The 14,494-nt window shown below is 41.1% G+C and overlaps 1 protein-coding gene across 1 annotated transcript; it reads right to left on the minus strand.

The window, feature by feature from the left end:
* Positions 1–5,133: 5,133 nt before the first annotated feature.
* Positions 5,134–14,175, minus strand: GATAD1 (GATA zinc finger domain containing 1). The gene is made up of 5 exons (XM_008572398.1): positions 14,146–14,175; positions 13,597–13,722; positions 11,943–12,002; positions 7,612–7,795; positions 5,134–5,371 (listed from the first exon to the last, which is right to left on the minus strand). The coding sequence occupies exons 1-5, from the start codon at positions 14,173–14,175 to the stop codon at positions 5,181–5,183; spliced, it is 591 nt and encodes a 196-aa protein (XP_008570620.1). The 3' UTR covers positions 5,134–5,180.
* Between the last annotated feature and the right edge of the window lie 319 nt (positions 14,176–14,494).

The following is a 14,494-nucleotide window of genomic DNA, read 5'->3' on the forward strand; positions in this document are numbered from 1 at the left end:
CCTAGGAGAGGGGCTCTAAATCAAGCCCAATCTGCCAAGCCTCACACTGGCCAAACAGCCTCTGTGCTGTCTAAGGGAGGCCTACACCCCAATCTCCAAACTGATTCATGTCAGGGAGCAAAAGGCTTCCAGAGGAGGTCTGTATGTGTCCCCAAACTCATGTGTTAAAACTTAATTGCCAACATGATAGTATTAAGAGGTGGAGCTTTTAGGAGGAAATTTAAGTCATGAGGGCATAACTTTCATGAATGGGATTAGCAACCTCATAAAAGGGCTGGAGGAGCTAGCCACTGTCCCCTCTTCTGCTCCCACCCTTCTTCCATGTGAGGACACCTAGACAGGCACCATCTGTGAAGAATGGGCCCTTATCAGACACCAAACATACTGGTACCTTGATATTGGACTTCCTGGCCTCCAGAACTGTGTTCTTCATAAATTACCTAGTCTCAGGTATTTTGTTACAGCAGCACAAACAGACTGAGATCTCTCCCCTGACACCTCAGGGAGACCTGGCCTACTATGGCTCACGTTCTTTCTGAGGCACTAGCTGAGGGAGCAGGGGACTGGGTTGGAGCCTTCATTGCCAGTTCTTGAGTTCTTTTCTCCTACCCACTTCCCTCACCTCGCAATTTGGCTCCCCAGTTCTTTTCTGCCTAGTAGTCCCTAAATGTCCTCACAGCACACTGCTGCATTACACTCTAGTAATCTGCACAAGAGTGCTTTGATACTGTAGCTATTGCCCCTTGGACAAGCCCCACTTATTGACTAGAATTATGGTCCAAGCACAATAACTGATGAAATCTTTACACAGCCCTGTGGTGGGCAATATAATCCTCACTGCACAGACAGGGAACTGAGCTTCAGGCAGAAGGTCCTCGACCCAGGTACTGTGCTCCACTACCTCCAGTTGGGAGAGGATGTTTAGGGCTGAAAACTGCCTTTCTTTTCTATCTGATATTTTCTCTTCTTCATTTAATTTTTTAAAAATAAAAGTAATGCATGCATGTGGTGAAAAAACGTCAAACTTCAAAATGAAAGTTTTAGATTTAACGACTAAAAAGATTTATGCAACAGAGAACTTTTTAATTTACACAAAGTGATCTTATTCTATACACTATTCTATGCGTTACTTTTTCCCTCATCTTAATAATATCTGAATTTTATTCATATCAGCACATATAAGAACCTTGTATACTTTCCTGTCTCACTCAAAATAAAATCCGAAGTCCTTACTTTGGTTGATATAACCTGATGCCAAAACCTGACAAAGATATTACAAAAAAGGAAAATTATAAAACTCTGTCACTCATGAACACAGATGTAAAACAATCTTAAACAAAACAGTAGTAAATCAAACCCAGCAATACGTAAAAAGGATAATACTTCATAACCAATTGGCTTCATTCCAGGAGTTGCCATGTTAATCTAATATTCAGAAATCTATCTGTGTAATCCACACATTTATAAAGAAGAAAAAGCATTTATGATCATCTCACAGAGAAAACCATTTGATAAAATTCTATACATTCACAACAAAAATAGGAGTAAAAGGGAACTTCCTTAACATGATAAAGAGAAAAACCTATGGTGTTAGAGATAAGCATAGTGGTTATCTTTGGATAAAGGCAAAGAAGGAGGCTTTTGCTATAGTAATGTCCATTTCTTGATTTGGTTACCCAAGTGTGATTTCTTTGTGCTAATTAAGCTGTACATGTATGAGTTGGATACTTTACAGTATGTTTATTATATCACATTTTTAAAGTGTGCAAAAAATTTACAAGGAAAAAATATGTATATCTTCCTGATGATCTCAGAAAGGTAGAGAGTGTGGCCAGGGGCTGGGGAGCTGACAAGGATAGGACTTGGAGATGGGAGGGATGAGCAGGAACCAAGAAGCAGGGTGTAGGGTGGTGACAACGTAGATGCTGACCCGCCCCAGGACAGTGTCCTGTGGTGGAGAGGAAGCTGGTGAGCCAGGGGCTGAAGCTTTCAGGGAATGAGAGGGAGTAACTTGGAGAGATGAAGGTAAAGAGAGGTTTACATTATCAGACAGAGAGAAACATTAGAGAATATGGAATTTAATGCCTGGACTCCCTCAGAGAATACATTGTAGGAGAGGAAAAACTTCCTTCTGACCCTTAGGTTTTGTGTCTGAGCCTGAGAATTAAACTAATATAAGACAGATTAACAGAAGAAAAGCATACAAATTTGATTTAATACTTTTACATGCACAGGAAACTTTAGAGAAAAATGAAGACCAACAGAGAAGCTATTAGATCCAAAACATTATATGCTCTTTCAAACAAAAAATGATAAATTGCAGGGATGTGATGAGACAAAGGGGCCTGGGCCAAGACTGATGAACTGTGCGAAAGTGACTAGGAAGTATATGGGAGAAACTAACAGAAGATAAGGGTTACAAATTTTAGTATGTTTTGTTTCATCTCAGTGTTAACTCTGCCTCTGGCAATAAGAATATTCCCCTCTTCCTGGTACAGGAAGGGCACATTTCAGAAGAGGGTAGTTTGACGTCCTGCTTCGGGCAGAAAGGTGGAGAACAAAAAGCCTTTCCTGAATACGTTGCTGCTCCACTGCCATCAATGGAAGCCTTTGCATTTGTAGAAGAGGAAAGTGAAAATTCTATCTTTATTTTAAAAGATTCTAAACAAGTATCAACCAATTTATTTATTTGAATCATAATTGATTACAAATATTTTGGGGGTTCAACGTTGATGTATGTTGATCAAATCAATATTATTAGCATACACATTATTACAAATCATACTTACTCTTTTTTTTTTCCTTTTTGTCTTTTTTCGTGACCGGCAACGGATCGTAACCCTCAGTGTCGCGCCCGTACCGGACAGGGACCGGCAACGGGATTGCAACCCTCGGTGTTGCACCCGCACCTCGCTCAGCCAGTGAGCGGCCGGTCCGTATGTGGGATCCGAACCCTCGGTGGGAGCGCTGCCGCACTCGCAAGCGGCGCACTGTAGCAGTGCGCCACCGGGCTGGCCCCCAAGTCATACTTACTCTTTATGTCCCTCATCCAATCTCTCCTCACACCCCTCTCCCTCCCCCCCCCACTTCTGATAATTCTCCTTCTGAAAGAGTAAGTTACTCTGTTGATTCGTTGCCTAGATGATCTGCCCAATGCTGAGAAGTGTGTTCAGGTCCCCCACTATTATCGTAGCATAAATACCTCTTCTATCACTCTGGAATGGGCTTTGTAGAGACAGACATCCTCTTCTTTTCTTTGGTTTCCACAGGTGACTCTCCTTGTGTCAATATGCCCTCGAGTGGCTGTCAGGCCATCTGTTTGGTGGCTGTGGAGTCTGCTTTTGTAGCAGCCGTGGCTATTGTGCTGGCTGTAGTGGGCCACCCACGTGGAAGTGGTATTTGTGGTGTGATTCTTCTCTGGTTGAGGAGGAGGGGTCAGTCTCTGGCTCCATACCTCATGACCGCCTGGGGGGGGGTGGCCCCGTGGCAGAGCGGTGTACTTATCAACCAATTTATAAACAAATGGTCAGTATATAAACTGTTTTCTTAAAATGTTCTCCTTTTAGTAAATATTTAATGAACATTTACATTAAGTGTTCACTTTATCAATCAGCCATCTTTGATTTTCCTAAAATCTAATACTAATGACTCTGTCTACTCCAAATCCTAAGTACTACAACTGTTTTTTTTATAATACCATTTTTGAGTAGAAGGCACCATTTAAATTGTTTAAATGAAAAAAAATCTAAAGTAAACACATTGTGAAAAATACATTTTAATCCAAAAGTTTTGCACATCAGCATTTAGAATGTTATTTACAATCAATTTTACGATAGCACCTGTGACTAGAGAGATGACTATGTACATGGAGCTATCTACAGTTGCTTCTTTCCTACACATAAACCGTAACTGTAGAAAAGGGGTAAGAGTTAAAGCTGCTACAGCTCAAAATCATTATGATCAAATTAGATGCTGACTAATTTTCCTGGGGTTGAAAGATGCTGGGTAAATCAGGACAGAAGAGGAAGCAAGTGTGTGCCCCTCCCCCACCACCCGTTTTTACATTGTTGCTCCCTCACTTACCTGACCTGTGCCTGAAGTAAGACCTGCACCTGAATTCTGGACGGTTTCGTATACAATAGGCCTTCCCGGTCCAAGACATGGCTTTAGGCCTGTTGTTATGAGTCCACAGCAGATGGTGTAACTTTGGGGTAGACTTGTTTGAGATATCAATGCTAATGACCTACTAAGCACTTTGATGAATGCCCAAATGCTGTTCTAATGGTAATCAAGAAACTATCTCATGGGATGCCTGACCAGTACAGGTTTCCTGTGTGGCTTTAGTAAAGCTGACTGTCTGCATTGTAAAACCTATGGTTTGATTGGAAGACTCGTTCTGATTGAGAAACAGTGAAGAGCAATTCCATTAAGATCAAATGAATGATTCTGAATGACTGTTTGCTTACAGAAGAATTAGAAAAAGTTTTTAAAAGCCTGGGCTAATAACATCATCCACCAATCACTTTCCTTACAGTTAAAGCAGCCACAAGTTTGTCATAGCATTTTCCAGATAAGAAAATTAAGTCTTCTTTGGCTTTAAATACTATTGGTCATAGCTACATTTTATTAAGCCCTTGGTAAGAAATCCAAACCTTAGTATTTTGTTCTTATAGAAAAATACAATCCATTTTATGAGATTCTAGAAATAAATTAGGTAGAAAAACAGACACCACCTGTTCTAATGGACTCCCTGGAAATTACAACCTCTGCCTGGGAAGATACACATACAGAATATAACATTTAACTTCAAAATATATTTTGTTCTTTTCTATCCTTTTTAATTTTCTAAGTGACAAATAATTAATGAGATAATGATTATTACTGGGTAGTAGGGAAAACCTTTTTTTGTTGTTGTTTTTTTGACCGGTAAGGGGATCGCAACCCTCGGCATGGTGTCCACACCACACTCAGCCAGTGAACACACTGGCCATCCCTATATAGGATCCGAACCCGCGGCCTCGGAGCTCCCAGCGCCGCACCCTCCCAAATGAGCCACAGGGTTAGCCCGGGAAAAACCTTTTTAGTCATTTTTCCATCTAAGAATTTCATTAAAGAAATACGTGGCATATCTTATAGTAGTATGAGTACCAGATAACTGGAAATCCAGTTTTAATTTTCAACTACAAATGGTTGGCAACCGTTTCCTTAATAGTTATTGCAGGAGTGGGTCCAACATGAGTCCATATGTAGCCCTTCTCTGGTCTGGTGGGAACTGTGGGAAATGGTGATGACCGCGACTTGAAATACTCAGAAGGTGCATGACAGACAAATTCCAAGTATTCCATCTTCCTTGGAAGGTCTTCCTCTGGCCCTAGAAGGTAGCCAATGGAAAGGTTAAATACACTTTTGAACATACATGTCAGTTTCACAAAATGTTAAAATTTCTAGACTCTAGGAGGAACCACCTCAAAACATGCATTACTCTGACACTGATATAGAGTTTATTACGTGCCCACACTGTTCTAAGCACTCTCTGTATACCAATACTCTGAATCCCCACAACAAGCCCCTGAGATAGGTACTATTATTATTCCATTTTACATATGAGGAAAGTGAGGCAAGAGAGATTAAGGAACTTGCCAAAATCACACAGCTGGTAAGTGGCAGGGCTGTGAACCCCGAAATCTGGCTCCAGAGTTAGTGCTCTGACCCCCACACTGCGCTGCCTCCTCCAGCACACGGCTGCACACCCGAATCTGGGGATCAGGAAGAGGAGGTGGGAGAGGAACCCTGGAGGTGATTCTGACACATCACTGCCTCTGCTGGGACCCTGGCCCATAGATAAGGTAAATGAACATCCACTCTTGTGTACTGTTGAGCTAGAGCTAGGGTCTGGGGGTAGAACATGTTTACTCTGCTGGCAGCTGCTCGGTCTCAATTTTTCTTTGGACTTTGCTGGTAGCAGTTGAGTTTCTTAGTTTCTCCTTTGTACTACCTAGCTCCTAGATGTGTGTGTGCTGAATAAAGACTATTCCTTCTTCAACCAAGGCTCCAAGGACTGTTTTGTCCGGTTACCTAGCTCATAGACCCGCGTGTGAAGGGTTTGTGAATGGGCTCAAGGGGCCTGTGAGCTCCAGACCCTAGCCCTAGCTTGACACGTAGTTATAAACAGAAGACTAAAACTGTTTGGTCTTGTGGGAAACTTGACATGTGGGTGAGAATTAACAGTGGTACATTACAGTTTCCCTCAGTATGGGGCAGGGGGTGGGGATTAGTTCCAGGATCCATCACAGGATATACCAAAATCCATACATGCTGAAGTCCCTTAAATAAAGTGATATACTATTTGCATATAAACTATGCAATCCTCCTGTATACTTTATGTCATCTCCAGCTTATAATACCTAATACAATGTAAACGCTATGTAAATAGCCGTTATACTGTATTGTTTAGCAATTAACGACAAGAAAAAAGTCTGTATGTGTTCGGTACAGATGCAACCATTCATTTTTTCCCTGTATATTTTCGACCTCTGGTTTGGTTAAATCTGTGGATGAAGAACCCATGGAAATGGAGGGCCGACTGTATTTGTCCCTGGAATACTCTATTTTAAAAACATTCATATGTTTTCTTCTCAGGATGCAAGAGAATGCAGGCTCACTCCAGAAAGATTTAAAAGTTTGGGGTAACTTAAAAATTCTGAACACTTGTAAAATTGAAACTTCATGTAGTCTACATCAAGAACTGTTTGTATCACATCTTTTGGCAGCCTTGAAATTCACAAAAGTACAGAGGCTGCCCTTTCAACCATTAACAACAATGTGCTAGAAAAGGTCTAGGATAATGTGTGTTGTGTGTAAGAGATGCACATTGAGAATTTGTAAGATTTTAGAAATAAGTGGGATAGTTCTTTTAGAAATTATTTTTGAAAAGATTTTTATAAGTAACTTCAATAACATAGGTCCTGAGCAACGAATTGTTTTGGCACAGTTTAACTCAGGATCACTCAGAAAATCTCATCCATATCATTTTTTAGTAGGTGCACATTCCTCTAACTCAAAATAACCATAGCACTCAAATACAGCTATATAAAATATCACTCTTGTTTCCTATAAAGCTCTCTACTTTTTTTATACGATGTTCATGCTTTTTTTTGTTATGGACTGAATTGTGCCCCCTGCCCCAAATTCATATGTTGAAGCCCTAATCCCTAATGTGATGCTATTTGGAGATGGGACTTTTAGGGAAGTAATTAAGGGTAAATGAAGTCATAAGGGTGGGATCCTAATGTGATAGGACTTGGGTCCTTATAAGAAGACACCAGAGAGCTCATTCTCTCTCCATGTGCACACACAGAGAAAAGGCCATGTGAGGACACTGTAAGAAAGCAGCCATCTGCAACCCAAGAGGACAGCCCCCACCAGAAACAGCCTGACAGCAACTTGATCTTGGACTCCGGCCTCCAGAACTGTGAGAAAATAAATTTTTGCTGTTGAAGCCACCCAGTCTGTGGCATTGTGTCGTGGCAATCCAAGCAGACTAATACAGTTTTCTACATAATACCAGAGCACTAACTAAGTTCAAGAATCTATACCATTTGCCAAACTCACCTATGATATAGGACGCGGGATCAAATTGGTCTCTGGGGCTAGAGAGAGTGGGAATGAGCCATGTCAGTGCTGCACTCTTCTCACAGTACTGGTCCTGAATAAAACCCCTGATCTGAGCATAGTAGGGCTTTCCATCTTGCTCATCAATCACAGAAACAACATCGCCAATTTGGAAATATACTCCCTGGGAAAACAGAAGATAATCCCATATTTAAAATAAAAATAGAACAGCACCTCAGCACTGAACGAAACTTCCTCAATATGAAAGCAAGTTTTCAAAGTGGTCAATAAAAGCTCTCCAAGATGGTCTAATGTATTAATGTTTAAAAAAAATATATAGGAGAGTTCCGGTCAAGATGGTGGAATAGACGGTCCCCAGCGTCACTCTCTCCCACAAATTAACCAATTTACAACTATAAAAATGTAACAACAGCAAAGCTGTGGCCACTGGAGCTCAGGGGAAGAGGAGGAGAGACCTACGGAGTTCATGACGGTGGAAGAAGCCACGATATGAGAGAAAAAAAAACTGCTCGGAGCATTTCGTGCTGCTGCAGCTTTAAGACTAGAACTGCTGAGCACAAGGAGCAGGAGCCGGCTTCTGCCACAGCTGTGCCTTTCAGATGGTGTTGCTTGGAGGCAGCAAGAGAGAAGAGGGCTTTGGTGGCCCCCAAGACTGCAAGACCACCAATAGGGTTCCCCTGGACCCATGCAGGAGCAAGCTGAAAAAGGGGAGCCATTCAGAGACTGGTGAGTCATTGCAAGCGACTGACACAGGGCCCGTCCCATGGGAAGTGTTTGGAGCACGGGTAGTGGGGGAGACAGGCCCACCGGGAGAAGACTGGGACACAGCAAAGACAGCCAATCCGCCCCCCAATCAGCACAGGAACACTCAGAGGAGACTGGTCGGGAATGCAGAATTGCATGGGGTGCAGTTTAATGAAAAGATTCCAGCCCAGATCAGAGTTGCTACACAACCCAGGTGCACCCCGTCTCAGGAGAGCTGGAAGTACCTATAAGGTCAACCATTAATCCCTGAGCTGCACAAAAAGTCTTCCCTAGGGAAACAGCAGCAAAGCTGCAATTTAGCTCAACCACTCAGCTCAAGTACTGGTTCCCACAGAAAGTTCCCCCATTTTAGAAGTAAGCAAAGGACAAAAAATTAGTTTTTAGCCTATCATTTTAATTCTTCAAAAGATCTTACGGCTGATATTTTTTAATGCACTACTTTGTAATTTCATTTAGCTGTTTGTCTAAAATTGTTTCCTTTTTTTTGATCCCTATTTAATATTGCAGAAACTGTTTTGTCATATATTACCTCTCACATTGCAATAACTATATGCAAATTAATTGAAGCAAATTTATAGAAATGATACAATACAAATAAACACAGGCAACTAGGATCTGTTTCTGATTTTAATACCAGTATTAAACAATTCACATTCAAAAACTAGAAGTCAGAATTTTTCTGAATGTCAGGGCTTCAAAATCAAGACAATTCTGTAAAGAAGTCAATAAACTATTAGAAAAAGCTGAAATTAGAAGCTTAAATTCTTTAATTAACTTCTGAGAAGAATTTACATCATCAGTGGCAATCAAGAAAGGAATCAGTGTTTGTAAATTCTAGACATCCACCGCTACTACTGGCATATCCATACTTTTTCCTCTGTCAGTGGACTACATAATTGGAAATCCACGTATGTCCAGGCTGTTCCCATTTTCTTAACTGAAGAAATAACTTGAGAAGGCTCATACCACATGGTGTGTATTTTTCATTTTGCCCTGTCCTTAAGGGCCTCTTGCCTAGTGGATTGAATTTGAACATATCAGTTAATAAGGTTCAACATTTTAAATTTTATTTATATTTTATCAATTACTGAATATTTCCAGTAACTGAGCTGCAACATGAGTGCCTGGTAGGCCAGGAGTTTCTGCTGGTGGACCCCTTGTCCATGTGTCTGAAGGAATCTGTTGCCCCTGGTCACTATGGACGGGTATAGTCAGTGCAGGCCATGGTCTGCTACTTGCTAGTTCACACCCATCATCAGCTAGTCCTTCCTCCCAGCCATTACTCCGAAGTTCTAAGTTATTTATCATATAAATAGTGTGCATTTATGGTTTGCTTTGTCCAAATGTATATGATTATTTTGAAATTAAAAATGATCATACGTACTTGCTTATCATAGGCACTCAAATATATGCTGAATAAATATTAATCCAAAATATGTAAGGCAGTGTCTAATTGAAAGATTTTAATGGCAAAGCAGTGCCTGGCACATGGCAGGTGCTTATTAATATGTCTGGTGTTGTGCCCATACATACTGTACAACACCAAGCAGCACTAAGATACTTGATCTCTAAGTAGTGCCCTCATTTGCTGGGAGGTTTCAAGTTTTCTGGCAGAGAGAAAGGGGGTCTATACAACACAGTAAAGAGGACTGGATTAGGAGTCACCAGACCCAAGTTCATGGAGCTGTTCTGCCACTGCAGGCTCCACAGAGGTCACTTAACCATTCTTCATCTTGAGTGCCCACACTCTTGGCCATCATCCCCAGGGGCTCCCACTCAGCTCCCTCCACCTTGCCTCATTTGGGCTCAGTTCAGCATCTGACACGGACCTCTTGAACTCACCCACCCCGATGCTGGCTGCCAGCAGCACTGCTGTGACAGCCTCCCCAGTGCTGGCTGTTGGCAGCATTACTTGAATATTTTGTTGCATCTTATCCTTACTATTACATGGGGCACAGACAGCAATATGAAAGTACTGATACTTGCCATAACAGGTCCCACAGTACTTTTCATTGACACAAGCGTGGAAATCATTGGTACACTAAGTCCTTAGCTCAACCATGTGCTTCTGGACTTAATCTGTAAACCGTATATTCAGCTGGGAAGGTAATGCACAAATGTGAAGATGTGACGATGATAATTTCTACTATTCACTGAGTGCTTACTCTGCTAAATGCTTTCCATACTTGATCTCACTTGACCCAAGGAGGTAGTTACTAGTTCCAATCCCTGTTTTACAGATGAAGAAACATTAGACAGGTTGTCCTCAGCCCAGTCACACAGCCACTTGCTAAAGTGGAGGAGCCAGGACCTCAGTTCTAGGCTTAGGCTCTGGCATGGGACTGCCTCATTCCATGACTTTTCAGCTATGTGATCTTGGACAAATTACTTAACCTGTCTGTGCCTCAGTGTCCTCATCCATAACATGGGGATAACAGTACCAGTCTCATAGAGTGGACTGAATGAAAGAAAACATATAAAATGCTCATCTCAGAGCCAGACACATAGCAAACACATACTAAACTTTAGCAACTTTATTTATTATTAACAAGTATGAAATCCTGGAAATATAGAAGAGATGTTTGTCTCTGTACAGACTGTTTTTGACTATACAGATTGTGGGCTAACAAAGAAACTACACTCAAGGCTGGCTGGTTAGCTCAGTTAGAGCGCAGTGGTGGTAAAACCAACAGCAAGGGTGCAGATTCCCATACCAGCCAGCCGCCAAAAAAAAAAAAGTACACTCAAAGGGCATAATCACTTGTGTTTCCCTTTGTCTGGTCCATTTGGGTCAGGTATAAACCACTAACTCACATCACTGCTCCCTAAGTGACAGTTCAGACCCCAAACACCAAACAGCTTTTAATGGTTGCTGCCAGTGTCAGGCCTACCAGGCCTTGAAGATCTTTTCTATGTTCCAACTCCTTTCCTGAGGCTTCTGGGTAAAAACTTATGATATTTCACCTCTGTCCCTGAAGAATCAAAAGTCCTTAGGCTTTGGCCCTAGGAAACCTGACCTTATCAAAACTCACTCTTATCAAAACATGTTGGACTCTCTCTTATCATGGACTTCTAGGAGGTGTTAATTCCCACTACTGCTCTTATTCCTCTCCCCTCTGCTTAAAGGCATTTTAGAATTTCTGATCCCACTCTACCCACTTGACACCACAGTCTACACCCTCTACTACTCCAAATCCTGCCTCTGTCCTTCCCACCTTTCAATATCATCCCATTGACTAGAAAAGCCTGCTCTTTCATGGTTCCACACTATACATTAGCATTTTAAGAACATTTCCCATAAACTTCCTTAAAAAAATATTAAAGACCCTCACATCATATTTCCATAGGCAACTTCCCCTCCTACCTCAGCTCCAGATGAGATGTTTTATAACAGCTACCTATGGGAGAAAAATAGCTTCCAAGGGAACAAAAATCATAATCATACCTTACACAGAGTAGCAGACTTAGACTGTAGACTAAGCCAACGTTTTAGTAGCATATTACACAACAGGGAACTCTTCTTTCATAACTCTACAGAAGCTTACCTTATAGAAGATTGATTCTGCAGTGACTATGGTGGAAACTGACTCAGGAGCTTTGATGGGCTATAAAAAAACAAGAGTAAAAACATGAACACATTCATAGTATGTGTGTATAATGTGTACAGGCATTTTTTCAGCTACATGTAAGAGTTCTGTAATTTGAGATATACTAAAATGTGTTGTGTGTGAAAAGAACTGCAATGAAAAGATAAATGATTTTCGGAATGTTGTGAAGCAGTCTGAATACGGCCACTCCTATTTCAGCTATTGTTAGCTTAAAAGTTACTTAGAAACAAAGGACAAGCTTTTGATTGTGCTGCTGAGATCTAACACAAACCCTTCTCAGAGCTTCATTACACATTAACATTCCACTTATTAAAATACAGTGGCTCTAATAGCCTGAGAATGACAGAATGGAAGTGATAAAAAATGTGTAGGTGAATACAACGTGAAAGAGCGCCTGCTTGAAAACATTTTCCATCTCAGCTATGGAACTAGCCAGGACACTCACTATGATTAATTTTCTAGCAAGTCTGAACGAAGGCTTTTGAAACTTTCTTGGGCGTTCTTAGTAATGTGCCATCTTCCAACCATCATTGAAATCCCTTAAGTTGTAGTACACACTTTTATGGCACAACACAGAAACCAGGCTCCCCTAAATCTGTTTTGGTACCATCCTTGAAGGAAGGGGTTGCAGAGAAATTGATAATGAAATAATTGCAGAGAACACAGTCCATCATACTTAGGAAAAAAAATGCGTATAAGTGATATAAGTACAGACGATGGAATATTTACTTAATGTGTTTTGTCCAGTCAACAAATGCCTCACTTGAAGAAAATTTAATTATACAAATCTTAAGTAAATTAGGAGCAATACTCTCAATAAGAAAAGAATCTGCAATCTGCACAAGAATCTACCGCAGGGCACCTCTGTGTTTTATAAATGAATATGCCCAGTTTCAGAAATGCCTCTTCCGATAAGTGAAGCATCCCTGTTATGAAAGGAAGGAATACCATACTGAGGTTTACATAGTCTTTAATGCACCTTCCATTGTGTTCAACCAGTATTCCCTTGTGTTTACAAAAATAGAACTTACTTTATCAAAAATTTTCTTTCAACTACTGCCAGCCCCAGACTCTCAACAGTCTCTTTCTTTTCTTATAGCAGAAGAGGAGATAATAAAGGTTCAGAAAAATTTTTTACTCATATGCAACAAATCCATCATAAGTCAGTGAGATACATTTTCGGGTGCTATAAACAAACGAAATGGAAATGATGAATTCCAGTATTACTGTTCACTTAGATCTTTCAAAAATGAAAAAGTTTTCCTAGTGTACCTGGCCATAACAACAACCATCTCCCCTCTTCCTTTGCATAAAGAACCTGATAAAATGAGTTCAAGGTTGATTTTTCTTTTAGACTATTTTATTAATTTCCAGAGGAAAATATGGCTTATTATATGTGTATATTCATATACATATATATATATAAGAATATACATATAGAGTATACTCTATATGTATATTCTAATAATATGGCAGAAGGTCTCCCAAGAGCTAAGAGTTCAAGTTCAATGGTGAGACATGAAAGAAATGGCAGGACACACTACAAAAACAATGTCATTACAGTAAAAGACACTGTCCATAATCACCTTACATTTTTTAATTTAAAAATATGTCTTCTCCCTTTTCCCTTAGTGGAAACTTTCTTTTCAGCAGCTGGAGCAGATTTGTATTTAGTATTTCTGAGCCGAGCAGACCTCCTGTGAATTTCCTGCTTACTCTGTCACATAAACAATTAAAGAACAAAAAGAGAAAGAAAGAAAAACTGTAAAAAGGTTGCTGTCCCAATACAACCACCTTACAAGGATCCCAGAGTACGCACTTTATTTTTCGTCTACACGTAGACAATTGGGGCCAGAGTATGCACTCTATCAGGACACTCAAACATTAGGTAAGAGTGCGCCTTTTCTTTTGAAGCTGGGTAATTCAGACTGACTAAAACACGGAGGGTCCAGGAAAGGGTCTCCGGAGACTGGAAAAGTTGTGAGCTGCTTACAACAGGTCAGGGGGCAGCAGTAGGAGTAGGGCTAGGCCAAGGCAAGCACTGTTCAGTTGTGTTCATAATAGAGAAAAACCCTTAACGTAACTCTCCAAGGCCAGAGAACGGGTTAGGTTACGGCCCCTCCCACAACGGAATGAATACCTGCGCTGCCACTTGAAATAACGGCCTCATAATCTTACTAACGTAATGACAAAATAACCTTTATAAACACGGAAAGAGGTCCAGGGCCTACAACATTTGGGGCCTGGCCCTGTTTACGAGTGCGTATACATAGAGCGTATATCGAGATGTCCGGCTGCTACCCCAAATATTATTACAATGGGGGAATTTCTGAAGCGCTTTTAGTTTCCGGCTTCTTCATACTTTCGATGTTCACAATAAGGAAGAAGCGCTCAGGGATGGGCCACTGCAACGGAGTTCTTCCCATCGGGAGGAGGGGAGGCGGCGTCCCTGCCCAGCAGGGGCACGGCGACCCGGGAAGGCTCGCGCC

This window comes from Galeopterus variegatus, unplaced genomic scaffold, assembly GCF_000696425.1.
Source record: "Galeopterus variegatus unplaced genomic scaffold, G_variegatus-3.0.2 Scaffold46, whole genome shotgun sequence".
NCBI lineage: Eukaryota > Metazoa > Chordata > Mammalia > Dermoptera > Cynocephalidae > Galeopterus > Galeopterus variegatus.

Bases quoted from the DNA above. Each gene is read 5' to 3' on its own strand.
- GATAD1 (XM_008572398.1), bottom strand. From the start codon at position 14,175: ATGAGGCCGTTATTTCAAGTGGCAGCGCAG. The intron at 13,723-14,145 runs GTATTCATTCCG...TTTATGTGACAG, and splicing joins TATTTCAAGTGGCAGCGCAG to AGTAAGCAGGAAATTCACAG. The intron at 5,372-7,611 runs GTGAGTTTGGCA...GCTACCTTCTAG, and splicing joins TCCCGCGTCCTATATCATAG to GGCCAGAGGAAGACCTTCCA.